Source organism: Psammomys obesus, unplaced genomic scaffold (assembly GCF_907164565.1).
Source record: "Psammomys obesus unplaced genomic scaffold, mPsaObe1.curated_primary_1811, whole genome shotgun sequence".
Classification (NCBI taxonomy): domain Eukaryota; kingdom Metazoa; phylum Chordata; class Mammalia; order Rodentia; family Muridae; genus Psammomys; species Psammomys obesus.
Window position 1 is genome coordinate 37,328,324 of NW_026585644.1, and position 27,511 is coordinate 37,355,834.

The following is a 27,511-nucleotide window of genomic DNA, read 5'->3' on the forward strand; positions in this document are numbered from 1 at the left end:
TCAGAAGGATTTCTAAAAATTGCACAAAAATTCTCAACCCAGAATGTGCTGGACAGTGAAACAGTTTCAGAATCTTTATGAGGTCTATAGCCATGCCACCCTGAACATGCCCAGTCTTGTCTGAATCTTTATGAGCAGCTTTGGGGCATAGACTAGGCCACTGGTATTTGCTGCTGGGGAGGAGGGCTGGGCCTTCTCACTAAGTAAGAAATACTGTGATACCCAGCTTCACCTAGGCTGATTTAGCCTGGAACCCCACGCCAGCACATCCACAATTTTGGTTACGTTCCACAGGACCGCTGTGGACCAACTCCCCAAATAGGAGAGTCGCTGTTGGCTTATGTACTGGGGACTGCAGAGTCCAGTTTTGTTTATTATGCTTCCAGCCTGACCCCCACTTGGCAAGAAACCAATTTCCTGATAGATTTCTCCCCTATACTGCCCAGGTTGAGAAAACAGATGCTATGGGTTAGGCCAAAGCCATAAATTTCTGGGAAATAGTTGTTAGTGACTGAGGAAGAAAGCCATAAAACATCCCGGGGGCAGGGACAGGAGACCCAATGGCAGTGGATAATGCCAGGCAGCTCAATGCCAGGAAGAATCCTGCCATGGATCACTTTTCTGGCCTGTGTACTGCTCCTTAAGCCCATGCCAGCACCCCTCCCCATACCTGCCAGTGCCCCAGAGGAGAAGCAGCCCACACATAAGGACTCCCTCCCTTACACTTCTCTGATTGGCTTGCTTAACCAGCAGTCATTGTGGGCCTCTTGTACAGTAGACCCTAGGCATACTGAGGGATGGAGATATTCAAGGAGAAAGCAGACCACATCCAAGCCCTGGTACAGCTTGCTATTTAGCTCCTCTCAGGTCTCAGTTCCTGGGTACAAACTGACATGTCCAGGAGATGCCACCATCCTCGCTTAGCTCAAGCTATTCACAGCACCCCAGGAAGGAAGGTCATTACATCAAAGCTACTCTTTCCCATAGAGGGAAAGAGGATAGCTTAAGTGTAACTAGATGTTTAAAATGGATTTCCTATCTGAGATGTTTTCCCTGTAGCTGCAAATACCAGCCACCGCTGTGGCCAGGGCAGGCCACCTGCACACAGTAGCCAGCCACTCTCCCTCCTTGCTTATTGTCTCACTGAAAGGTAAGGGCAAATTACCTCGTGGTTTTTGTGGTGATTAACCCAGCACAATGATGGGAAGGGATTGCTCTTTCACTCCTGTGCTACAACCCCAGATTCCCAAGTCCACTGCTTCTAGTTTAAGCCTGTATCTGGCCCCAGGGACTTGGCATCCATCTTCATTCTCTCGAATTTCACATTTCACTTTCTCTCTCAAGAACCTGCTTGGGCAAGCTCCTCTGGTCTTTGCTATTCACACTTCCCATGCATGGAGAAATTCTCTTGCTATGACCACCTTTCTACAATCACTGTTCACCCTGGCCAGTCTTTTCCCAAACAGACTGGCTCAGATTTCCCAGACTCCCTTGCCAGACCCTGGTAACTTGTCAGTTGAGTTCTCAGGATGTGCTGAACAATATATAGGTCATGATCTATGAAACAGAGACTTACCAAAGTTCTCCCCACCCCAGATGTCCATGTCGATGTCATATTTACCCAGGTAATCGAACCAGGCTTTGTCAATCACGAAGAGCCCTCCAGCTATGATCGGAGTCCTGTGTGTTTGGAAGGAAGATAAGGTGGGGGATCATTTATATGAAGAAATAGCCTCAAACTCTTTGGTTCTGGGAGTCTAGAACTCAAAGCAATTTTCTAGCAGTATCTGCCCCTCTTCAGAGGAGCCAATATATTTTTTAGGCTATCTAAAACAAGGATCTGCTACAGAGTTTCGCCTTCTGCTTATAAATTCTCTGCCCTGGAAGACAGGAAACTTCACTTATCAACCCACCTCCAAGGAGCTTCCACCAGCCCCTGCTCCTCTGGTTCTGCCTGGTATGGCACTTGGAGAGAACTGGCCAGGCAGGGAACAGCTGTGAGCAGTATGGCTGTATCCTGGCCTGGGCTTACTTCCTTGATTTGAATCTTTTCTTTCTTTCTCTTTCTTTCTTTCTTTCTTTCTTTCTTTCTTTCTTTCTTTCTTTCTTTCTTTCTCTTTCTCTTTCTCTCTCTCTCTTTCTTTCGTTCTTTCTTTCTGTGTGTAGATGGGGGTTCCTCCTTTAACCTATTATAGCTCTTGCAGATGTTTGATCATTTCATTGAATTGATTTATGTTGAATTGAAGACCAGAGGGGTAACAAAGAGCTCACTGATGATGGACTAGACAGGTAGGTAGAGACTCAGAGCTCAACTCGGAAGAGAGAAGTGAGAAGAGAGACACCAGAGAAGGTACTCAGAAAGAAAAAGAAAAAGTGTTCAAGAGGCACAGAGACAAGAGCAGCAGGAGCTGAACAGGCAATTCTATAAGGATTAGGACATGTGTCAGTAAAATTAGTGGCTAGGGTTGTAAATATGCAGGGTCTTGGCTCTCAGAGAGCAAAGGGAGTTTTTCTCCAAAGCAAACCTAGAGAGCAAGTCAGAAGGCCGAGTTTGCCTTTGCTATGACAACACGCTGCTTTTGTGATGCTGGACTAATTCTGGAAACACACTCTCCCTGATAACATACATTAAAAACAAAACAACAACAACCTGTCCTCTGAGGCAAAACTGTTTGAGTCTGGAGGTTCTCAAGAGGTTCTGGATGAGCCTGCTAACCAGTCTCAAGTATAACATCAAGTATAACACCATATCTCAATGCTGAGATATGTCCCAAGACTTTGTGTTGGGGCAGTTGGGAGAACCCAGGTAGCTGCAGTGCCATCATTGATTTTGCCTTGATCCACTCCTCTGATGTACCTGCACAGGCCACACTCTCTCCACACCAAAAACCTGTCCCAAGTGCTAACATAGAAAAGCCCAGTGCTTAGCCTGGCAGGAGGCAGGTCCTTTCCCTTCAGAAATAAAGGACACGATGCTCAGTGTCAACTGCTTCTACTCTCCCTCTTAGATTCACTCCAGAATCTGAAGGTTGGAAGAGAAGCTAGTGGGTACACGAGACACAAGTCTCACTTCTCACTTCTGAGTTGAGCTCTGAGTTTCTAACCACCAGTCTAGTCCATCACATTGACCTCTTTGGTACCTCTGTGATCTTCAGTTCAACATACGTCAGTTCAATGAAATAATCAAACATCTACAATGGCAGAGAAACAGGCATTCTTGAATAATATTGGGTATTCGTAAGTGACTAGATGGAGAAATTCCAGTCTGCTGGCCTTGTCTGTGGTTATTCAAGCACTCCATATTCCTTTGATGTTTCCTGAGGCAAAACTGTTTGAGTCTGGAGGTTCCTAAGAGGTTGGGATGAGCCTGCTAACCAGTCTCAAGGATAACATCAAGTATAACACCCTATCTCAATGCTGACACCACATGCTTCTCTGCTGCATAGCAACTATGCTCCTGCCAAATTTTCTTGCCTCCAATGGCTATGAATGCCAGGAGGACAGCTTGCTAGCCCAGGTGACAATGGAACCAAAAAAGAGAGTGTGTGGCAGAGCCATCTACAACATGGCCAATTAGCTCAGCTCAAGCCACCATGTTCACATACAACAAGAGAGGATGTGTTAAAACACAGCAGTATCCATGTTCTCATTCTAGTTTACAGTTACAGAGCTTATAGCCTCCATACACCCACCCTCTCAGAGCTGAACCCTGACAACCAAGACCTTGGGCCCTTGGGTCCTAGGAAGCATCTCTTCCCTCATCAAAGGCTCAAATGTGATGAACAGGGACCCTTACATATTAGCTGTCAGGACGCATAAAAGCCATCATGGCCTTTGTGAAGGTTGAGAGTGTTGGTTACCACTCCTCAGCACAGGTCTCTAAAGGTCCCATTCCCTTACCCAGAAATCTCTAGGAAGATAGAAACCTTTGGGAATAAGGGCAAAAGGGTTTTGTTCTTGCTTTTTCTACTCTTTGAAACACACAGTATGGACCCTTCTGAACCACGGGCAGCAGGGTCAAATGGGAGCTGAACCTGCCCACCCTCTACTGCAGCAGCCCTTTTTACTTACCGGATGGGCTCCGTAGGGTCTAAGCGCAAAGCCTTCTGCTCTGGGGACAGCTGCTCCCACTGGAAGTGGAGGCTCCAGTCAAACCCTGAAACACAGCATTGACCCAGTTTGTTTGGTTTCTCAAAGAACACTCAGAGCTTTCTTATCCCACTCCTTTTCCAGTTCCTGGAAAAACTAGTCCCTGGGAAGTCACATCTCCCCTTGTATGACCAACAATAGGGCCGCCAAAGTTTGTTTGTTTTTTTTTTCTAAAGCCCTTCATCCCACTGGGGGCTGGCGTCTCTGTGAAGTTCCCTGCTAGGTAGAGTTAAGAAATAAACGGCTAAGGGTAAAAACCAAGGCACATGGCATAAAGGTGATGGAATGGGCAGTTATGGAACAAAAATCATAGGTCTGAGTCTTGCGGAGGAGTAAGTTTTAGTAAAGGAATTTTGGTGCCAACCGTCTGAATTACCTACAAGTCAGTATTGGGTAGAAAGTGAACTGGGCTCTCGGCAGAGAGCAGGGGGGGGAAGTCTCTGGAGGAGGGTGATGCTAGTGCCAAGATGGCAGAGCAACGTAGCCCAGGACTCCTTGCTTCTACTTCCTCATGTCTAGGAAAAGCTCCAGATTAAAGCTAGAGTTCTGGTTATTTCTGACTTATATCCCCAGCATGTCGCTGTCCTAAGAGAAAGGTTCAAGCTGAGCTGAATTTTATTACAATATAATGACCCAGACATGTCAGACAGCTCACAAGGAGGCCTTCCTTTATTTTGCCCACTTTGAGATGAGGTGAAGGAAGAAGGGGAGGAAAAGAAGAAGGGAAGGGAAGAACAGGAGGTGAAACACTGAGAAAGAAAAAGAGGAGAAATGGGAGGAGTAAGAAGGAAGGAGTATTGGCATGCTTACCCCCTCTGAGCTCTGAGGCAGATTCAATGTAGTTGAAGGTATCCAGGTTAATGATGTCAATCACAGGGCATACTACCCTTGTGTAGTCCTATGAAACAAAAACCTGCGTTCAGCTTCAGTGAGGACCTGCTAACTCGGAGTCAGGGAACTCGGGGGGCTGGGGTGTAATCAACTTCTTACTCTAGTCTGTAGTCATGAAAAGCAAAGCTGATATCCCCAAAGAGAACTTGGGTTCCCAAATTCTTTCACCTGAGGCCCGTGGTTCTTAGACAAGTTAATAAATATCAGTTCCTTGGAGGCAAATGCATTTCTGTATTTCCCGTCCCTGATTCCCTCCTACCTATCAGCCCAATATGCCACTGGCTATTTCCATACACATATTCATTCAGCTTAACCATGGTTTCACCATATTCCACTGATACACACTCCTTCCTTTAAGTTCTGATTTCTATTAACAGAGCATCCCATATCTTTTCCCCCTGGTCCATTAACCAGACCAGGTTCTGGTTCTGACTCTAAAACAGTAGTCTTCAACCTTTCTAATGCTGTGATCCTTTAATACAGTTCATGTTGTGGTGACTCACAACCATAAAATTATTTTCATTGCTACTTCATAACTATAATGCTACTGTTACAGATTGTAATATTAACATCTGATATATAACACCCAAAGGGGTCTCAACCCACAGGCTGAGAGCCACTGCTCCAAAAGGACTCGACTGAATCCACACTGACTCTTTCATAGAGAACTACAGTGGACTGCCAGAGCCAGCCAGCAGAGTCGAATGGTTCTTGAGTGGGAGTGAGGATTAATATTATTTAAATAAACACACAGCACACAGGAAAGGTCCAGACTCGACAGCCACAGCAAAAGGCAGGCTGCTGCAGCAAGCAGTGCAAGCAGCAAGTCTCAAGTCTCTGCCTCCTCCTCTGCCTCCAGCCCTCTGTTTCCTAACATTTAGATTTCCCACATTATACTTGCTTTTTGATGAAATCTTAGGTCTGGTTCATGCTCCATGTCCTCTAAGCTCTCTCCTCCAGCTCTGCTCTCCTCGTGCTCTCTCCTGGAGCTCCTCCTCCTTCTCACCCCTTCCTGTTCTCTAGCTCCTCCCCTCTTTCCTGTCCTCTGGCTCCTCCCATTGCACAACATTGTATCTAGTTGCTTTATTTGTGTCCTCTTTACACAAGAGTTGAGACAGGATGCTTAGAGCATCATCTTCAGCCTTCTTCTGCAGTAACTGTCTTTTTATTGTAGAGTTTCTAAGCCAGAGTAGAAACATCTCAGAACAATGGTTTAATTTGCACAAGGAGCCTGAGGAAGAGGTGTGATCCTCACAAGCTATCCTACCTGCTGTCACAAACAAAAGGAGATGGACTTGCAAATTCTACCCTGCCTTTAGAGAAGGCCCAGTAAAAGCAGTCTCTCCGCTGAGATTTAAATATCAAAGCAGCTGCCAGAGGCACCGCTCCCAACAGTGGACCTCCATGATCCTCTCTGTTTCTTTTCCTTCTATGGTTGGCTGCCTCTGCTCTTTTTGCTATGAAAATCTGGTCATGCTACTCAGTCACCCAACACTTTAATCATCTCCAACATAAGGCATCATTTCTTAACACATACTCTTAAGGCCATCCAAACCTGTGCCATATATGAGTGAGAACATGAGGTGTTGGTGTGAGCGGAACAGACATCACCAGAGGCTAGGAAGGGAAGTAGGGGAGAGAGGACACAGAGAAGCACCAAAATTCAGCAAAAGGAGGCTTAAGTCCTACAGTTCTTTAGCACAGTTAGGGGATACAGTTTTTACTAATTTATACATATTTCAAAATGTTAGAAGAGAAGATTTTGAATGTTTCCAACACAAAAGAAATGATCAACGTTTAAGGCAACAGAAATGCTAATTAGCCTGATTTGACCATTACTCATTGCATATATACATGGAAATGTTACCCAATGCCCTATACCCTAGTACCCTGTGAATACGCAGAAGTATTTAATTGTGTCAATTAAAAAATAGTCATGCATCTTGTTTTCCAATTCCATCACTTCCTGCTTCCTCGGGATACCCTATTTGTAGCTATCAAAGTATCTGGTGAAAGGGCTAGAGAGATGCCTCAGTAGTTAACAGTGCTTTCTGCTCTTCTAAGAGGACTTGGGTTCAGTTCCCAGCACCTACATAAGAGGCCCAGAAGCACCTACAACTCCAGCTCCAGAGGATCTGATGCCTCGAGCTTCCGTGGGCACCTGCACACATGTGCATGTTCACATGCCCGCATATAGATGCACACATACAGATAATTAAAGCTAGAACAGCATCTAAAATATCGTCTAAGGGATATTTTCAAAATAACCAAACCCAAGTCCTCAGCTCCTAGGGGTTACCAAACCTATCAAGTTTGACCATTGTAGGTGAGTATACAACAGGCATATCAGCCCCAACAATCGTATAAGCAAACTGGAAACACAAAGACTGTTGGATCTCACAATGAGAGTCAAGAGTCAAGTGGCCTAGAGAGGGCAGACTCTCTGGAGGAAGCTGTCCTCTACACCCACCAACCTAGGGCTCAGGGAGGAACTCCTTAAAGCTATCTAATTTCTAGGTTCAGTATTTTCCCCCAAATGAGGCTGTCTTCTTATTTTCAACTCCAGAATCACTGAGCACTTGATTCTAAGCTTATAGACTTAATTTGGCCCCGAGCCTCCCACATCCAGCTCAATCTGACAGTAACAAGGTGCCTCTGAAAATTAATCTACCCAGGTGGAAAGGAATGCTCATTGCCAAGGCATCGCTTCTGTTGCAAGGGCATCGGGAATGCTTCAGCTGTAAGCACTGCACCTGCCTGGGTGCCAGGGTCTCCTTGGGGCTACCTTCCAGCAACTTACATATGTCTGAGCACCATGCATACCCCTGAAGATACTATTATTACTTTAGTTTTAAAATCAAATAAAAAGTTTAGAGACCTATTCTGTAAGTCTGACAAAGTCTCCATTCTGTCTTCTTGTGTTGTGTTCAGGGACCTCAGCAGCTGCACTGATTCCTTCGGTGACCCTTATACAGTAAATGATTTAAACATGCTCAAAGGCATGTCTAGTCTGTGCCCGCTGCTACGGATAACCTCTAAGCCCTTGGAACATCCTGCCTAGAAGACAGGAATCTTGGGCCATACTAGATAGCCTGCTAACAGTATGTGGTGGTTCGTCCCATGAAGGACCAACTTGACCTCTGCAGCCACATGGTGACCATGAAGGTCAGGCTCATGTATGTGGTTGAGATCCCCACTTAAAAAGCCCTGGATACCAGCTGAGTGCCTCTAGTTGGCAACACTCTCCTCCTCCCCTTCCTTCCCCTCCCCTGGGCTGCCACACATTTCTTTCAGGAGAAGTAAACACTGTCTCTAGAACCCATCTGGGAGAGGACAGCTAATTGCTCATGATGGAACTACTGCTGCTCTTGACCTGTTTCCTGTTGCTATAATCAACGATAGCCACAAGTAGGTTAGCTTTGCTGACTTACGGATCCTTGCATTGACCCACAAGAATGGTCTTGAAGACTCTTAGACTATAATCCTGTTTTGTTTTAGTAGACATGAAACTACCTTTCCCAATTTAAAAATCAAAATGAAAAACCAAGTATGGAGCATATCCCCCAGCCTCAGCCTCTCCATGGGTGCCACCTCACAGCTGTGACAGGCTCCCCAGGCATATTCCTAACCCCTGAGGGCTTGTGTCTTGGGTTTTCTGTCTCACCTCAACTGTGGTATCTGGTCTGTGGAGAAGACACAGGCAGTGAGGGCTGTTGAGGAGGGGGCAAGTGCTATGTTGACTTATTATCTTGAAAGGGGCTACAGAAGCCTTTATAAAGAGTCACCCAAACCAGAACACGAGCTTGCTACTTACATACTAATCCAAAACACAAGAGGACTGGTGTCTGCTCTCTGGTGTACCCTTCAGGCCTAGTCCAGAGCCTGGCGGGCATCAGGTATTTCATGGCATTGGCAGGCTATCACTCCCTCAAAGGATATTGTGTAGGTGATGGCAGGCGCAGGTGGGGCACTTCCTAACAGGATAGCTTCTCAAGCTGGAGGCTCAGTGATGGGAAGAGTCTCCATACAATACCCAGACTCAGCAGAGGTTCCTATTGTGTGCCCCCAAAGGGTAGCTCCTGAAACTTAGGCCTAGCAGCTGGTGAAATCCTGGGCTGATCCTGGACTATGTCCTATTCCTCATTTCCTCCCCCTACCATGAAAATCCAAGCCTATTCCCTCTTTTTCTCCTACCCTACTTTATGCCTATTCCCCACCCCCTCTTACTAGGAGAAAAGAGGCGGGAAGCAGTGGGCAGTAGTCATCAACCACTGTTACTCTCATACCTCTTGTTTCCTCACTGAGTCACATAATTAAAGCATTTTGTGAATGGGCAATCAAAAACTTTTAGAAGCACTCTCTTAGGAAGTCACTCACGTCCTTGAGTCTTCCTGTGGTATAGGAATTGTAGGGGGACAAGATGAGCAAGGGGGCTCCACAGTCTAGGGAAGATGAATGGGTAGTAGATGGATTTGATTCAGGGTCTAGAAACAGAATAGGGGGTCTCTCAGCTGGCCTAGGGGGAGGTGTGACATATTAGTTATATTTTCCTTCCTATGACCAAATACTTGACAAGAAGCAACTAAAGGGAAAGAATGCTTTATTTGGGCTCTGTGTGGCAGGGAAAGCATGGTGTGGCACCAGGAGCTACTATAGAAGCTGGAGTGTGTGAGGATGCTTACATCTCTCTAGATTAATAGCAATAGGGGAGGCCACAAACCTTAAGACTCATGCTCAGGCCAACCAATGAGTGGAGAGAGCCAACCCCTGACACTATTAACGATACTCTGCTATGCTTGCAGACAGGAGCCTAGCATAAACATCTCGTGAGAGACTCTATCCAGCAGCTGATGGAAACAGATGCAGAGACCCACAGCCAAGCAATAAGTGGAGCTCAGGGAGACTTGTGGAAGAGTGGGCAGGGGCAGGGTGGGGAAGGGGGAGTAAAGAGGCCAGAGGAAATAAGGATACCATAAGAAGACCTACAGAGCAAACTAACCTGGGCCCTCAGAAACCTACTTCCTCCTGTTAGACTCCTACCCCTATGAGCTCCATAATCTTCCAAAAGAGCACTACTAGCTGGGGACAGAATACATAAGCTGGTGGGGGAGGGAGTGAGATCAGTTTACATCCAAATCCTTACTATGTGAGAAGCTGGCGAAGGGTCCTTAAGTAGGTACTACTGTTGGCTGGGGATACATTTATTGCCAGGATATCGAGATGTCCATTCAGGTTCTGTCATATAGAAATATGTATGACATTAGTAGATTGGCATAGTCTATGGGATTCTGTTTGTAAATCTGTGACAAGAGGGCAAGCTGTTCTTATTTGTAAACCGACCTTGCCTTTTTAAAAAAGCCCACGTGAGGAAGCAAGAGAGGAAAGCACATGTGAAGGTATTGAAGGGTAAACTACTATTTATGTAAATTTGAGGGATCTTGAAAGGATTGAGATTTCTTGAAATCTCTTTCCCATCAAAGAAATATGTGGGGAGGGATGCAGAAGAAAGTTATGTTAACACACACACACACACACACACACACACACACACACCGGAAACCAGTTTGGTGAATGTTTCCAGTATCAAGTAATTAGAGAGAAGAGAAAGGATATTAGGGAAGTGTCACGGGGAAAACTTGAGCTGAGGATGGCCCAGGACAGCCCAGGCTCAGCTTCTTTCTTATTTTGTTCTATTTTTGAAAATCCCATTCTCCAATTATGGCTTAAAAATTTCCATTCCACTCACAATATCAAATCACTCTCAGTGTGGAGACAAGGCACATACAAAGAAACCCAGACACACGCGCATTCCCCATCCCTGTGGGGCTGGCCCAGGGCACCGCCCCATGGTCTCAAGAGCTTTCAGGGTAAGCTTAGTAGCCCACAGAGGGCTCTCTAGGCTGATCCTGGGGCCTGTCTCACTAATCTCTTCGCTGTAAGAGGCTGAGCTCAGAAGGTGATGGGGACCAAGAAGCTAAGCTCTCTCATGGGGCTAAATGACTCCCAAAGGAGTATTTGGCTGCAGGAAGTCAAACTCCCATCTGAGACAGCAAGGGAGACTATGCTAGCCCATAGGTAAGGCTGGCTGCAGATGGAAAAACAGGACCGTCTATCAGGGAGCTTTTCAAGACGGACTCAGAGCCATTGGGATAAAAAGGGATTCAGACTCATTAAAACTGAACTCAGGATATAGCCTTTGGGGCCACACAACAGAAGCCTCTGTTGACTCTGGTATTGTATCAAGACTCTCCCCATCACTGAGCCTCCAGCTAAGTCCTATAATAAGAATCGATAATAAGAAATGTGGTTTTGTTTGGTTGTTTGGTTGTTTTGTGTGTGTGAGAAAGAAACATAGGGAGATGTAAGCAAGCTGCCTCACACTCTACTGATGACCCGCAAAAGATTGGGTGCATCACTATTCTCATCAAGCATGGAGGAGAGGCTCATGAGGTTTCACCTCTCACTGTTAGTCTACAGGCAGCTAATGAGTACTGGGGGAGTGGCTGAAACTCATTTTCCCCAGTAGCATAGTCACTGACAAGTTGCCTCTGTTCCAGTAAATAATCCCTCACCCCTGCTCCTATAAGCAACCTTAACTAAATACAGTGAGCCAAAAGGACAAAGAAATATCAAGCATAGTGGTGCAAATCTTTAATTCTGGCACTAAGGAGGTGGATCTCAAGGCTAGCCTGATCTATACAGGGAGATCCAGAGTAGCCAGGGCTACATAATGAGATCCTGGAGATGGGGGAGGGCAGTCAGAGAGAAGAAGGGAGGGGAAAGGAGGGGGAAGGGAAAGTCAAGGGAGGGTGAAGGGAGGGAGATGAGTGGGAGGGAGGGAAGGAGTAGGGGGAGGGGGGATGAATGAGGGTAATGGGAGATGCCCCAAATTCAGTATATAAATGTATTAAATTGTCAAAGAACAAAAACAAAACTAAAAAAGGAAAAAAAAAAAAAACACAGTTCTTTGGGTATAATTATCTTGGAGATCCCTATACAAGAAACATCTAATTCCAGCAATCTTAGTTCGTAGTATACATCTCATAAGAAGTGAAAACAGATACATAGATAAAAACCCATACATGAATAGTTATAGCAGCATTACTATTGGTACATACACGTGGATGAAGACATACCAGAGGATAATCATTTGGCCACGAAAAGAAGATTGACGTACTACAGTGTGTATGGAGCTCAAATCTATGCTGGGTATGATAAGTCAGGCTCAAAAGGCCATCTCATATAAACATGATTTTATGAAATGTACAGAACAGGCAAGACCCTAGGGACAAAGCAGATTAGTGGCTGCAGAGGCAAGAAGGGGAAAGGAAGGAATGTGGTTGACGGGTGTGAAGTTTTTCTCTGAGGTGGTGAGAATGTTTTGTTGTTGTTGTTGATTTTTGTTTTTGTTTGTTTGGTTGGTTTTGGTTTTTCTAGACAAGGTTTCTCTGTGTAGCGTTGGCTGTCCTGGATTAGTTTTGTAGACTAGGCTGGCCTTGAGCTCACAGAGATCCACCTGCTTCTGCCTCCCTATTGCTGGGATTAAAGGCGTGAGCCACTATCCCTGGCTTGAGAATGTTTTATAACTAGACTGTAGTGAGAACTGTGCAATCTGCAAACTGCAGTGTGGAATGGTCAAATGGTCACTTTTATTACATGTCTTCCCCATGTATGTGCTTGCACACACACACTGCATCTGCTAACCTGGTAGGGATAAATTACCTAAGAGACCACATGAAGTGCTATGGGTAAGAAAAAAAAAAAAAAAAAACAGCAGAATACAAAGTTAGGTAAATACAGGATGATTACAACTGTACTAAAAGATGCTTCTCTGAAGAGAAAATGATTCTAAATGGGAAGAAATGAGGCTTCGGATGTCTTCGCACGATAGAATTTTGGTTGATTAGTTTTCATTCTAATGTTCCATATTTTTCAAAATGTCTGCAGTAACTCTGGGATACTTTTGTGATGGAAAACAAGGGGTCCAGGCCTCTTCTTTCCCATTTTAGGTTCCTGGGCCACAGGGTTTCCATAATATCACTCCTGGCTTTAGATTTACTTCTTGGTATGACCTTGGCTGAAGTAGGTCACATTGCCTCCAACCTCAGCCTCTCTCCGCAGCCAGGGTCTATGCCCTATACTCTTTACCTTCCCTGTGGTTCTGCAGCCTTGGCCTTCAAGCCCTGTTTACACACTGTGGTTTCTTCTTAGATTCAGGCACAGACTAGCAAGAGGATGCTTTCACTAGCCCTCGGCTCCTGCTTGTACTCAGGCAGAAAGACCTTTCTGGGAATGTAAAGATTCCCGCTGGAGGGGGTTGTTCAGCATCTGAGAGTACACAAAGCTTCCTATGTTTCTTTCGCACAAATAACTTTTGTTTGTTTGTTTTTGAGACAGGATTTCTCTGTGTAGCCTTGGCTGCCCTGGACTCACTTTGTAGACCACCAGCCTGGCCTCAAACTCACAGAGATCTACCTGTCTCAGCCTCCCCAAGTGCTGGGATTACAAGTGTGTGCCCTATCATCAGTTTTTATAGCACAGGGGTTCACAACCTTCCTAATGCTGTGACTCTTTAATACAGTTCCGCATGCTGTGGTGATCCCCGACCATAAAATGATTTTCCTTGTTACTTCATAGCTGTAATTTTGCTACTGTCATGAACTATAATGTAAATATCTGTGTTTTTGGATGGTCTTGGGTGACCCCTGTGAGAGGGTCATTTGACTCCTGCAAAGGGGTCGCCACCCACAGGTTGAGAACTTCTGTCATAGCACTTCTATTCATGGTCACCTAGTATGTGTTAGTTCTTTCCAAACCAGTGTAGCATACAGGAACCATGTAAGATACCTGTCAACCAGCTGAGGGGCCTCCCTCCAAAGGACATGCAGCACCCTCTTAGTTCTCTTTTGAGCAGTGTGCCCACTGGTCTCTTCTCTCCTTTCAACACTGTTGTTATGAAGGCAGGAGTTGTGTGGCTACTAGGTAGAGAAGGAGGAAACCATCCCAGCCCAGGCCACACAATGCTCGGCTGATGTTGGAGATACCATTCCTAAAGAATAGCAAGCCATGCCACGTAATAGTCTGGACACTATTTTCTCATCTGTGAAATGAGTATGAACAAATGCCCAACTCCTACTTCCCCCCCTAACTGTGCAGGTCAATGATTTAGGATGAGTGTCAGGCAGCACCAGTGTGTTTCCTTGGTACTGGAGTCCCCTGCCTGTGTGCTCTGTAGTGTGTGAGAGGAATGGGTGAGCGTTTCCCCACAGTATAAAGTAACGGGGAGGGGAATAAAATCAGGTTTTGCGCTCTAGAGTGGTGGCTGGGGCGCAGAGAAAAGCAGCACACAGAATCTTGGAGGGATGAACAGGAAGGGGGTTCCAACCTCAGCATCCAGCCTCCGCCTTGGCCCAGGGCTTTCAGGTAAGGGTGAAACGGTTGGAAGGAAGAGAGACCTCAGGAATTAGTTATTTCTGCTGCCTCCTCCCTACAGTAGGCACTCCTGAGGAGGTCCTCTCCGGACCTTTGACAGATATAGTTCTAGGCAGTTTTCTCTTGTCCAGGACCCCGAATGCTACATGCTACCCGAAGACAGCTTCAGTGTCAGGCTTGCTGCCCTTGGCAACAGTGTGAGAAAACGAACAGCCCAGGCCTGGCTTTGCCACTGACCACATGCAGTTTGATCTTATTCAGGCCACTATACTTTGGTCCTTCATCTATAAAAAGAGAGAACAATCCTGCCCCATCCAGAGCCCTGAGTAAAGTCACAAGCATGGAGGTCCAAGGCAAAGAGGGAGGTAGGAACTCCAGCTCTGTTCCTCAGCCTGACTCACCTCTTTGACCCTATGTAAGAGGGGCTGCAGCCAATCCCTGTTCACCTCACAGTGGCTGTCCAGGAATGTCAGAGTGGTACCTTGGGCAATGTCAGCACCCCGCATCCGGGACCGGACCAAACCTGTATCAGGGACAAATGGCCAGACGGGTCACTGTTGTTCCAGTGACCCACAAGACCACGTCAGGGTCATTCATCCTTTCCTTGAATGCCCAAATACACACAGCCAGCATAGCCCACGGTCCAGTGACCTGCCCGCTCTGCCCCACAGACAGCCTACCTTGCCTCTCACTGTTACGCAAGCACTTCACCTTGGGCAGTTTGATTAGCTGCTTGCAGTCTTCAGCTGCAAAGACAAAGGTCATGCTTAGTGAGCACCTGGCATGTAATGTGTCTGAGCAAATTTGAAGGAGTGGGAAGGGAGACCTGCTTGCTGTCCCCACCCTGACTGCAGAGCCTGGTCCAGGCTGTTTCTACATCATGGAAGGGGCTGACAATCACTGAGTAAAGTGACCACAACTGGGCCCATTTGGAATAGGTCGGCACACAGTGGCACAAGCATGTGATCATGAAAACGTTCCAGGCATGGATTCGTGGTCTGGCTACCCCAGGGTCATCTCTGTTGCTACACACCATTGGATTATTAATTTAGAGTTTTTTCACCATGGTGAGTCTAGCTGAAAATGCTAGAAAACCAGCAACAGAAGGAAACAGCTTTGAAATTTGCTTTTAGAACATGGAGGCCCTCTTTATGAAGAGGTCAGTCTATAGGTTCCTCCAACACAACAGAGCTAATAAAGGGTCGCTGGTCTCCAGCCTGATGAACAAGAGCCTCATTGTCTTTTGGGTATGAGACCCACTGCATTTTGATCATTTGCCCCAATCACCCTGGAACTATTCTGCTGCCCCATCACTTCCATTACTGGACTGGCAGCTCTGAATGTGTTAATACACTAGATCTCTGTATAAACCACATATATGATCATAGTCATCTCTATTATACAGGCAAGGGAGCTGACTTGAAGCTAATGGTTTCCTTGAGGCACATGGCTAAGGAGTGAGGAAGTCCCAGACTAGGGTTTGAGCCCAGGATGTCTGGCTCCTTTTAAGGCTGTTACCCTGTTCCTCAAGGACCTTCCAGGACTTCCTTCTTCTCTTGAGCACTAGGCTACCCCCAGGAGAAGTACACCCTACTCTAAGCTCTTTCTCTCTAAGCCAGGAGAGCAGACCACTGAGCTCCAGATCTAGTAGAGCTCTTAGGACACATTGCTCACTTTTTCATGAGGAATCCAGAGTCTGTGTCTTATGTATTCATTTCTGGTGCTTATGTAGCAGGTGCCAATGTGGGAGAGGCCCCTGTGCCCAGTTCCCAGCACCTATGCTGGATGGGATGAAGGATGTTTTCCTGATACTTGTAGCTGTCTTTCTCTTAGTGCCACCCACTTGGCTCATCACCAGGAAGAGATTGCCCCACCTGAATGTGCTGAGAAGAACTGCATCTAGGACAGTGGCTGTTAGAGGTGGGTGTCGGCACTGCCAATACTTGATTTCCAATAATGTTTCTATAATTATTGTGACTTTCAGACTTAAATAGGTGTCTAGAGACCCCAGCATGTTTTACTTGAGAAAACAAGTCAGGGGAGTAAATCTGGGTGGGACCTGCGCTCTTTTATGGAATAACTGAGGAAATATGAGGCAGAAAAGGATGATATTAAGTGTGTGGAAAGGTTCAAAGGCTCACACTGTCACAGGCGTGTGTTGGGATGTCCCATGAGGATCTCAATGTCAAGGCCCACCAGACTCCCAGGGAACGAGAGAGAGAGAGAGAGAGAGAGAAAGGAAGCACGGCAGCCTCAGTTCTGATAGACACATTAGTGTAGCATCAAAATCAGGAGTCTGATGGGGCTTTGGGGTCTAATGACGATCCTTTAACTGTGTAGCATCGCTCCCCTTGTCCAGAAATGTATATTAGAAGATAATGACACAGATGCCACACATTCATCCACACGTGCACACACTCACCAACCATCCCAAGCAGGAATCTACCAATTTTAGCTAATTAGGTCTTCAAAAACTTACAACATTTTTTTTTCTCAAATGGGAGGTTAATCACCTTTTAAGCTCAGATATAGACACTCAGTCTTCCATGTCTTCTACCCAACGGTGGCTTCCATTCACCTCTAGAGTCTCAGTGGGCTCCCCTCCAATTGTATGCAGTAGCTGGGACCAGACATTTGTGCCTTGGTTTTCAATAATCAATGTTACTTACGGTCATTGCTGAAGTCATCCACTAATATGATTTCCTGGATCAGATGCATAGGGGTGCGGTTTAACACACTGTGGGGAGAAGAGAAAGTATGCTGTCTTCCAGTGGCAAAGTACACATACCGACTGCATTCTTAAATATTATTGCATAGGAGGGATGAAGATGCGGGGGCACCAAAGGAGTTGTCTAGCCATCCTGCTCGTCTGGGGCCACTGAGGATGCAATTCTGCTGTTCCCATCTTAGTAAACAAATGCTACCCAGACAGAAACCCAGGCAGTACCAACAACCCCCCTCCCTCTTCCCAAACCCTAGTCAAGTAGTTCTATCTGGGTGTTTTACTTCAACCACTCTCACCTTGTCAATCTCTGTCCTGGTTCACCTTCTTTTTATGAGTGAGTAGACAAGGCCTTACTGTGCAGCCCAGGCTGGCTTTGAACATTTGATCTTCCTGCCTTCCCTCTCAAGCACATGAGTCCTGGCATATCCCATGATTTGGTTTATGATCTCAGCCTTTACCTGCCTCAGCTCTTCTCAGTCCCAGGTAGTTTTCCTTGTGGCCTTCGAGTAGTCTTTCAGACACATATATCCCATAGTGCAGATTTCCATGTGGCCACAAACAAATTGATAAAAATCCCCCTGTGCCTTCCTGCTACCTCAAACCCTCAGCATGATCTGTACCCTCGCATCACTGAGCTGACCCAAGCTGCCCACAGCTATTCATGCCCAGTGCTGCCACCTGGATTTCTTGTGCTTATTCAGCATTGAGAGCCTCTTCTTCAAAGCCCTGAAATGGCCCTAAGCTGCCCACAAGGACCAGTTCAAATGTCACTTCCTCTCTAACAGCTTTCCAATCTATTTAGGGAGAATTAATTGTTTCCTCCCTTGGGATTCTTTGGCAGCTTTTAGCTGAGGCTTCTTACAGCATTTATCACTTCCTGACAGGGGCAGCTGGTTTTACACCTCACCAGGTAGGCTCCTGCCCCTGTAACCCTGATGCCAGGCAGAAGCCCTGGTGAGAGAGGGAAACACTCTAAGGAGAGACACGTGTGACTCTCCCTCCAGCTGTCAGTCAATTACTGAGTCAGTGTTTAACAGACATGTAGAATCCGAGCTCCAAGCTGACCTCAAATTAAGAAGACAGTGGCCTCTACCCTGCACCTATTAAGTGAGTGGAACTAGGGACAAAGAACTGTCAGTCTAGGACAAGTATGTAGCTTCCCATGAACCAGTCCATAAAAATCCCAAGATTCTTTTCTCTTTCAGATATGGAAGATGTGTTTATGTGTGTACATGTATGTTCATGTGCATGTGTGTGTGTTTACATATGAAAGTGGAGGTCGGAGTTCAATGTTGGGTATTGAAGTGTTAGTTTGAATGAAAACCACCATAGGCCCCCATAGGCTCCATAGGTAGTGGCACCATTAGGAGGTGTGGCATTGCTGGAGTAGGTGTGGCCTTGTTGGAGGAAGTGTGGTACTGGGGGTGGGCTTTTGGTTTCAAATGCTCAAGCCAGGCCTAGTGATTCTCTCTTCCTGCTGCCTGTCAATTTGGATGTAGAACCCTAAGCTACTTCTCCAGCGCCATGTCTGCCTGTACGCTGCCATGCTTCCTGCCATGATGACAAAGGACTAAAGCTCTGAACTATAAGCCAGCCCTGATTAAATGCTTTTGTTTATAAGAGTTGCCGTGGACATGGTGTCTCTTCACAACAAAACCCTAAGAAAGTGTCTCTTTTAATTATTCTCACCTCATTTTGTCTCTCATTAGACATGGAGCTCATCAATTTGCTTATACAACTGGCCAGCAAGCCACAAGGAATACACACAGCCATACCTGGCTTTTATCATGGGTGCTGGAGATCTGAACTCAGGTCTTTACGCTTGTGTAACAAGCACTTTCCCGACTGAGTTATTTCCCCAGACCTCAGGGGAGTGTGTGTGTGTATGTGTATTATTTTCTAGTACACACACGCACATATATAAATATATATATATAACAAAATATTATCTAATATTTCCCTCAAAAAATGTGAAACAGATTTAGTTTCCTCATTGCCAGGTTGAGAATGTTTTGCTCATTCTAATCTGTATTTTTGTCACTTATAAAAAAATGCTAAAATGGTTTTCCACAGAAAAGTTTTTTTAAGCCTCCCTATTCATTGTATTAGAAATAAAGTGGTGTTTCCTTAAATAGTAATTTTATTTATTCTTTGAGTTAAATAAAACATACACACAGCCCCATGCTTCCCTCCCAACTCCTCCTGGCTCCCTCAGATGTCCTCCTCCAAACATCATGTCCTCCCTCTTTTCTTCTTTATTTTTAATCATCCACTGAGTTCAATTAGTGCTGCTCATATCCACACAGGGGTGAAGCCATCCATCACCTAGCAGTGGCCACACCCCCAAAGAAAAATGACTCTTCCTCTCCCAACAGCTATCAACTTGCCAATAGCACCTCAGGGGTGGGGCCTTGTGAGCCTCTCCCCAGACCGTGCTTGAATTTGACTGGCTTGTGCTAGTGACCACAGCCTCTATGAGCTCATGAATGCAATGTCCCTATTATGCCCAGCATTTCCTAGCACTCTTCCTCACCTTCTGACCCTCACACCCTTTCCATCCCCTTGGGAAAGAGGCTTGTTACAGATGTTCCACTTGGGGCTGACCTCTCACCAGTCCCTTATTCTCATCATTTTGACTGGCTGTGAGTCTCTGTATTGACTGCCCATTGAACAAGACTGAGAGTAGCACAGAGCCTGGGTCAGTCCCTGGGCACAGTGTTGTGGGACTCCCCTCACTAGGGAATCTTTAAGACAGAATGCCTGACCCCATTTTCCTTGGGCTGGACCTGACTTAAAAACTATCTCTGTAATAGAGAACCTGAGACAGTAAAGGTAACTTGGGACCCAAGTCCCTTTGCCCAAGAACAGGACTGGTTAAAGCATCTCAGTGCTAAATTCACAATAATTACAGCCTTTGCTTGGATTTCTTGGATTTCTATAAATGAAAAGATGAGCACAGGTATGGTAAAGAGGGGATCACACTGCTCCTTCAACTTTGGTTTGGCTACACCGTAAAAAAAATTATATATATATATACATATATATATATATGTATGTATGTATGTATCCAATTTCCTTCACTAATTTCTGATTCTTAGTTTCTTTTGAAATACAGGGAAACTGTGGGGCAGGTTTACAAATCATCCCTGTAGATGGTAACATCCCATCTTTGTTCACTTCCCTCGATATTAGGATGTTTAGTGCCCACTTGTATATGCTGGCACTGAGCACTGGGTGAAGTCAGGTCCACCCTCAGAAGTTCATCCTTCAGCTATATTCACATCAAGGCTCTTAGGGTCTGGGCAAGTGACTTTATTGCCATTCTGCGTAGTAGCTAATCTATAGAATGGGAGCAGTTTACAGCAGGCGATTCTTCAAAGGGCTATGCAGACGATTAAAGGAGAAAACCTATATGAGGCATTTAGCGTAACATTTGGCACTAAGTCATAATAGACAGTAGCCATTCTTACTCTGTGACGTGTCACTAATGATTTGTTAATTGAACTGACCTCCTCAAGTCTCACTCAAGAGGCGTAGACTCAGTTTCAGGATTAACTGTGGGTCTCAGAACTCTCCTGACTATCTCCAAACGTCATGATGCAAAAACATTTTTTTTCCTTTGCTTCACAACAGCCAAGGCAGTACACGCAGAGTTCTGTGTACATTGGGAAAGGGGGCTCAGAGTGAGTGCTGGTGGGGCTTTTATGTACGTCCCTCTTTTCACATCTGCCTGAGCCCCTTCTTCCAGCACAGCCCCCTTTTTTATGCAGGATGAAGAGTCTATGAGAAAGGAGCTATGCCCGAGTCCCACCTTTATTTATGAAGCCTTAATTCTCACCATGGCAACTAGTGTAAGGTGGAGAGAGGAACCCCAACACAAAGCCCTGGCAAGTGTCACTGTCTCTGGGAGGTGGGGGACAGGGAAAAGAAGGAGGCTGCAGCCTCTACCATAGGTGGTGGTTTGACATTGCTCACTATGACTGTCCCACAGAAAACATAGCAAACCCAACCACCAGCCGTCTAATCAGGGCAGGAGAGGGAGGCAGACAGAGGGAGAAAACCTGCTTGAAGAATAACCTCTAATGAGGTTTGATTACGCCGGAGCTTCTGCATTCGATTCCCCCAAATCCCCGCCGGCTCTTTGAAATTCAAGAGTTCTCTTCTGTGAACATCAAAAGGTAAATCGCATGTAGCTCTGAGCTGGTTGAACTGAGAGATGATTAGCGAATAAAAAATGTCCAGAGTTTTAAAAACGGGGAGTGGGGGAGAAAGAGAAAGAAATCGTCAGCAGTAAGTGCTAATTAGACCATTTCCTGGGAACACCTGGCTTGCTTGTGTTCCTGTCAGCAGAGCAATTGAAGCAATGGTGAGGTCTCCCTAAAAAGTGTGAGAAAGGCATGCACTCAGGGCCCCTGAGGTGGCTGGAAAAGGAGAGGGTGAAGTCCTTCCCAAGAGCCTTGGCCTGGATAGCCCCCCCACTCCCAACCAATTCCTCCCATCTAAACCATGGCTGCTGTGATCTGCCCTCCATCCCCATCTCAGGCTCTTCAATCCTGGCTTCTCACCAGCTTCCCCTCAGCAGAGTAAATCCTCCTGCTTCCCCAGGACCCAGCCTGACAAAGGGTTTTCCTTGCTTCACCCCATCCCAGCTGCCCCTGCTTCGGCTGCCACATGTCCTTCTTCATGTGCCCGCAGGATGGGAGAGAGTGTTCATCTCATTGGCATGGGTGGGCCACACTGTCCAAGGAATCATTTTGGATCTGTCTCCTCTGTGCAATTACACAGGCAGAATCTATGACTTCTCCTGCTCCCCTGCCTCCTTTAGTCTAATTATGGGGCCCCAAGATATGTCAGCGTAGTTTGGGGAATGCCAAGTAAGCCATACAACTTGCTTGGTGTGTAGCCCTGAATGGGTCCGCTCCCAGCCTCCGTTCCTTCTGTAATTACCTTTCCCTTGTAAAAGCGGGTGATATTAATACTTGACCTACTTCACAGGCTTTTGTGTGTCTGAAACGAGAAAATGTATTTGAAATTGCTTCGTGAACTCCGCCGTGCTGTATGCAGACAGGTTTTATCAAACGCTCCATAAATACTATTTGAATGAAGACCTGGGACTAGCTGACGGCTCAGTGTAGTCGCTCTGGAGTGAGACGGATTTGCTCTCCAGTACAGCTTTCACTTGTCAGCAGGAGGCCTCCAGTCAGTACCAAGCCTTCAAGTGCCATGGTTTCCTTGGCTTTATGAGCATCGCTTAGCACCCTGCCTGGTACATGACAATTGCTCTTGGAATGTGGGCACTGATGATAAGATTATTGGAGCTACTAACAGCAACAGACATGATGCACAGCTGTGATTCTCAAAGTCTGAGCCTGGAGCCAGCAGCAGCACTGCCACAGCCTGGGGACTTGTCAGAAATGCAAATTCTCAGGCCATATTCCAGACTCGCTGAGTCAGAATCTCTGAGGCTGGAGCCCAAGAAAGCATGTTCTAGCAAGACCTCCAAGAGAATCTGGCATCTTCTCGCATTGGAGAGCCACCGCATGAGAATGCTGGTATAAGGACTAGGGAGACCATAGTCACACCGACATCCTCTGTGCCCGCAACAGGTCCCAAATACTGTGATTAATCTCGATGGGCATATCTGAGGGATTAAGAGACACCCCACAAAATTAGTAAAGCATTTTCCAAGGGTATCTGTGGAGATGTTTCCAGAAAGATTGCCATGTGGATCATCCAAGTGAGGAGGGAAGACTCAGCCACACGTAGACGGCATCATACTCCTGGGCTGCCGGTTCAGACAGTGCAAAGACTGTAAGGAAGAAGTTCATCAGTGCAGAGCCTGGGCACGTGTGCGCAGTATGGCTGCCCATGGGCATCAAATGTCGGCGTCTTTCCTCTGTGAATGTGTGCTCATAGCAGTACATCTGTCTCCAGAGAGCCTCAGGGACTTCAGTCTTAGACCAGGCTGTACCACTGGCATCCTCTTAAATCTAGTCTATCTATCTATCTATCTATCTATCTATCTATCTATCTATCTATCTATCTATCTATCTACCTACCTACCTACCTACCTATTTATGCACCCCACACACACAGGCACATGCATCTACTATGGTCCTTATATGGAGGTCAGAAGAGAGCTTTCAGGAATTGGTTCTATCCTTTCACCATGTAGGACTCAGAGATTGAACTCCATTTCCAGTCTTAGTGGCAAGTGCCACTCAGATGCCAGAGTAATCTTTCTGTTCCACTCCTACTCTTACCTTTTATTCTGAGGCTTCCATTTTTTTTTTTTTTGGACTGGTTTCTCTGGTTCTCCAGCTGACATATTGCTATGGTTAGACTATCGGACCCTGATCTTGTAAATTAATGTAGTAAATGCCCTTTTATGATCATGGATGCCACTCATTCTCTTCTGTAGAGAACACTGACTGTTAAACCTAACAGTACTTATTCAGGCTTTCCTGAAATTGTGCCAGGGAATTAGTAGTAATCATAACTGCTATTTGGCAGAATGGAAAACCAAGGCAGAGAGGTTGAGCCATTTGCCCATCGCCACACAACTGTTACAGGCAGTTAGGCAAATGTGGCCCCAGAGACCAAATTCTTAACCACTGTCACCTTGGAAAAGTGTCTCCCTAGGTCTAGAATATTACCATTGAGAGAGAAAGGTTGGGATTTAGAGTCATGGACCACTGCTTTTCTGCAATCCCATGGAAGGTGAAGGAATGACAGTTTCTCCGAGGAGAATAGGACAGATGACACAAGTCTCACACACTGTAAAGACCTGCTGTATCCCAGGTCATGATCAAATTCTTCAGCCCTTGCTTTCTCTCCCCTAGAGAATATCCGTAGTCCATCAAGGTTGTGATTCTCTCTTTTCCCATCATCTGTCCCATCATGTTCCCATCACTTGTACCTTTCTGTATCCCAGCTCTCAGCTAGGAAGCAAGAGCACCTTGGGATACTGATGGAATCTTTAGAGAAACCACCCTTTTCCTTGTCCCCTCCATATATCTACACTGATTTGCAAACGAGCAAGGCTCTTCACTATCTATAATGACACTCTTGGTGACACTGACAGTGACCTGGAACATTGTGTGTGTGTGTGGGGGGGGGGGGATCGTTAAGATCAGTTGTCTTGTTGGGGAATCACATGTGAGCTGAGTGCCCTGTGAGGTGCATACAGAAACCAGAAGAGGGTTGGTGCCTGGGGAAAACAGCCAGCCATCAGGTACCAAAGACAACGTGGGCTGCAGATGAAATTGCCCTTTCTTACAAAGGGGCGGATTCTTTCCTGGCCTGGAAGGGAGTCCCTGGCCCTACACAGCAGCCATTCAACATTTAGTGACAGGTGGTATGTCCCCTTGGGATGAGTCTGCTGCCAGACTTGCTTCCCCCCTACCCAGAATTCTCTACTGCCATAGCATGCAGATGTAGAAGAATGGGGACAGTGTGGCATGTCTGATACCAATGACATGAGGGAGGTTTGCTATGCTTCATACTTTCTCTGGCCCATCCATGTTTAATCTCTTTTTTTCCTCTGTGTATCAAATGACCTTCCCCCACAATGCCTAGAAAACTGTCTGCCTCCAAGGCATGAAGTGTCGTAATTAGGGTTTCTATTACTATGTGATCTTGATGTAGGACTCCCAAGTCTCACTTCTCTCTGTTGATCTACTCACCACCCTAGCTGAGGACAGGAAGTCTGGAGATCACAGGGGCCTTGCAGGGGAGCTACTGCAGGGGATCTGAGGAAGGAAAAATGAGGCAGCGGGCCTGCATACGAGGGAATGGAGGTGGAGAGAAGAAAGGAGTGTCCTTCCAGACATGGTAGCTGAAACTTGCCAGAGTCTCCTGGAACACAGGGGCACAACTCCTAGTCAGTCCCCACTCAATTTTCTAGGGTTAGTTTGCCTGTGGCTGGCATTGAGACTTAAGCATATGGAAAAGCTGGGCAGGCCACAGGCCATCTTTGTCAAAACAAACCTCTCGTAGCAGAAGCATATCTGAGACTAAGTGTCAAGATAGCAGGGAGGCCTGGGGCAAAGCAGGACTGGAGATGTCAGAAGATGCCCAGAAAGCATACATTAATGATTGTCCTCAGTTGTTCCCACACACACCACCATTGTCCCAGATTTGGAAAAGCATAGTACAGGAAGAGCAGCTCAGGGCACACTCCAAATCCTGTTCCTACCCCAGAGGCCGGGGATGGAACAAGCAACCTGTTTGTCTGAGCATCCTTCATCAGTTGTAACCATGCCAGCCCATGTTCTTCAGGTAGCCTGGTACAGATGGGCAAAGGGTCTGTTACCCATTCTTCTGCCTAATCTCCAAATGCCTGCAAGTTACCAGACACTATGGGCATGTGAGGGCTGGCAGAGAGGAAGCATATGATGTATGGACCAGTGCCTGGTACATGCCTGCAGGGTGCGCAGTGAGCAGATACGAGCTTAACCAAGTGCCAGGCTGAGTGATGGCCCCCGGACGGGAAGATGGCTTACCTGCGTATGGTTCTGAGCAGCGTGGAGCGTGCCTCATTGTGGAAGGTGATGATGATGCTGGTGGGGGGAAGGTCCGTGCAGTATACAAGCAGCGAACACCTGGCAACAAAAGCAGAGGATAAGCAAGACCTTCAAGAGCAAAACAGAACTGAGTGTGGGACCATGGACATCATCTGAGAATGACTGAAGCTAAATGTCCACAGCCTGGGAGGAATCCTAGGCTTGGAGTTTAAACAGAAATGAGCATAGTCATTTACACAGTCCTGAGTTCAAGTGCTGTGTCTCCTAACAGTCGCAGGAATAAGACTCCCAAATCTTGGGCTTTGCCCAAAATCTAGGCCCTTCTAAACTTGCTACCCAAGCCTCTGGCCAAAGAGCAGATCCAAGCCAATGGAAACCTTATCATATCAACTTCAGGACCAGCAGCTTCGGGGGTGGGGCCTATCTGACTATTGGCTCCCTGGCCCTGGCCCTTTACCCCTTCCCAATCTGGCATACCTGAAGAATCAGAGCCCCACAACCTCAGTATAAGCAATAAAGTCCCACCCCGAGAAAGAATTTGCTTCCATATGTCCAAGATTATTTTGTATGACCGTTACATCTGGGGTAATTTCAATTTAATATGTTGCCTCAGGTGAAAATTGTACCCTGCGGCCTGAGAATTGCTATAATAATGGAAATAGACCCTCCAAGTGAGGCCAGTTCTTCTGGGGGGATGTCATCTGGGTGTACACTTCCTCCTGTTCCTCATGATTTCAGGGATGGCCTGATTATGGTTGGAGTTATGGAACATTAAAAATATAAGTAAAGAACATGCTTGGTAGGTCACATTTCTGCTCTCACTCCCCCATTGCTTCCTGTGCTTTTAATTGGAAACCCAGAGACCCACAGATAGGCTTTGAGGGGATTAAGCCCTCTGGAGTTGTTAGCAAATAATTTATACAAATATGCACCTTCAATTTCTCTGGAAATATGGCTCTCATTTTTAACCAGATTTTCATACAGGTCCAGGCCTGAACCACTCATAATCTCTAGGCTCAAAGATCTGATGTCTCCTGTGATGCTGCATTAACGGTTCTGTGGGATCAAAGGCTTAAATACTGTATGCTCACGACATAAGTATGGGAGAAGCCAGAACTAGAACCAAGAGTTAGGGAAGAAATGTTGGGAAAGACAAGCCCTGGTCTACAGGCCTTCCTGTCCTTTATAGAGACACCAATCAGTCCCTCCTAGAGTTGCCTTGTCCTCCTCCACAGCACTCTTCCATGGCCCACCACAACTCTGCAGGGAAACAAAGTCCTGAGTGAATGCACACAGACATGTCAAGGGCCCATGGCAAACGGCAAAGCCTTTCTCAGGCGAGGCTCAGGGAAATGGCAAAGCCTTCCCCAGGTCCAAGCACAGCTATCACGAATGACTGTCCCTTAGCTAAAACCAGCGTGTGGGGTAACTATCAACCACAGCTCCTGCTTCCTGGATGACTACAACCTGAACTGCTCCCCTACAGAGACGCCTACCTTAGCTACCTTAGCCCCCTTGTTCTGTTGTATAGAATAAACTTGCCTCCTTGGTTAAGATGTATTAAATAAATGCTGAGTGTCCAGGATGTTGCTCATTGTACATCTCCATCAGAGCCATGGCCCACCCCATCCCAGCTATTCTGCATGCACATCTGTTGCTTCTTCATTCCCCAGTGTCCCAGTTAGGTCAATCCCTAAGCCATGATAGTTGTCTCCCTGCTTCTTCGCTCATAGCCTTTCTTCCAGTGTCATCCCACAGGGCTCTGACAGGCCCTTCTCTGGCTTAAAAC

General features: G+C 46.4%; 1 protein-coding gene across 1 annotated transcript in view; it reads right to left on the minus strand.

Moving 5' to 3' along the window:
• Galnt14 (polypeptide N-acetylgalactosaminyltransferase 14) overlaps positions 1–26,818 on the minus strand; it is a 55,695-nt gene extending 28,877 nt beyond the window's left edge. Inside the window, exons 1-8 of the mRNA XM_055622087.1 lie at positions 26,814–26,818; positions 25,702–25,800; positions 17,142–17,209; positions 15,153–15,218; positions 14,874–14,995; positions 4,960–5,047; positions 4,072–4,156; positions 1,577–1,680 (exon numbers count right to left, since the gene is read on the minus strand). Of these exons, the coding sequence (XP_055478062.1) occupies positions 1,577–1,680; positions 4,072–4,156; positions 4,960–5,047; positions 14,874–14,995; positions 15,153–15,218; positions 17,142–17,209; positions 25,702–25,800; positions 26,814–26,818 (637 nt within the window). The remainder of the gene's footprint in view (positions 1–1,576; positions 1,681–4,071; positions 4,157–4,959; positions 5,048–14,873; positions 14,996–15,152; positions 15,219–17,141; positions 17,210–25,701; positions 25,801–26,813) is intronic.
• Positions 26,819–27,511: the final 693 nt, after the last annotated feature.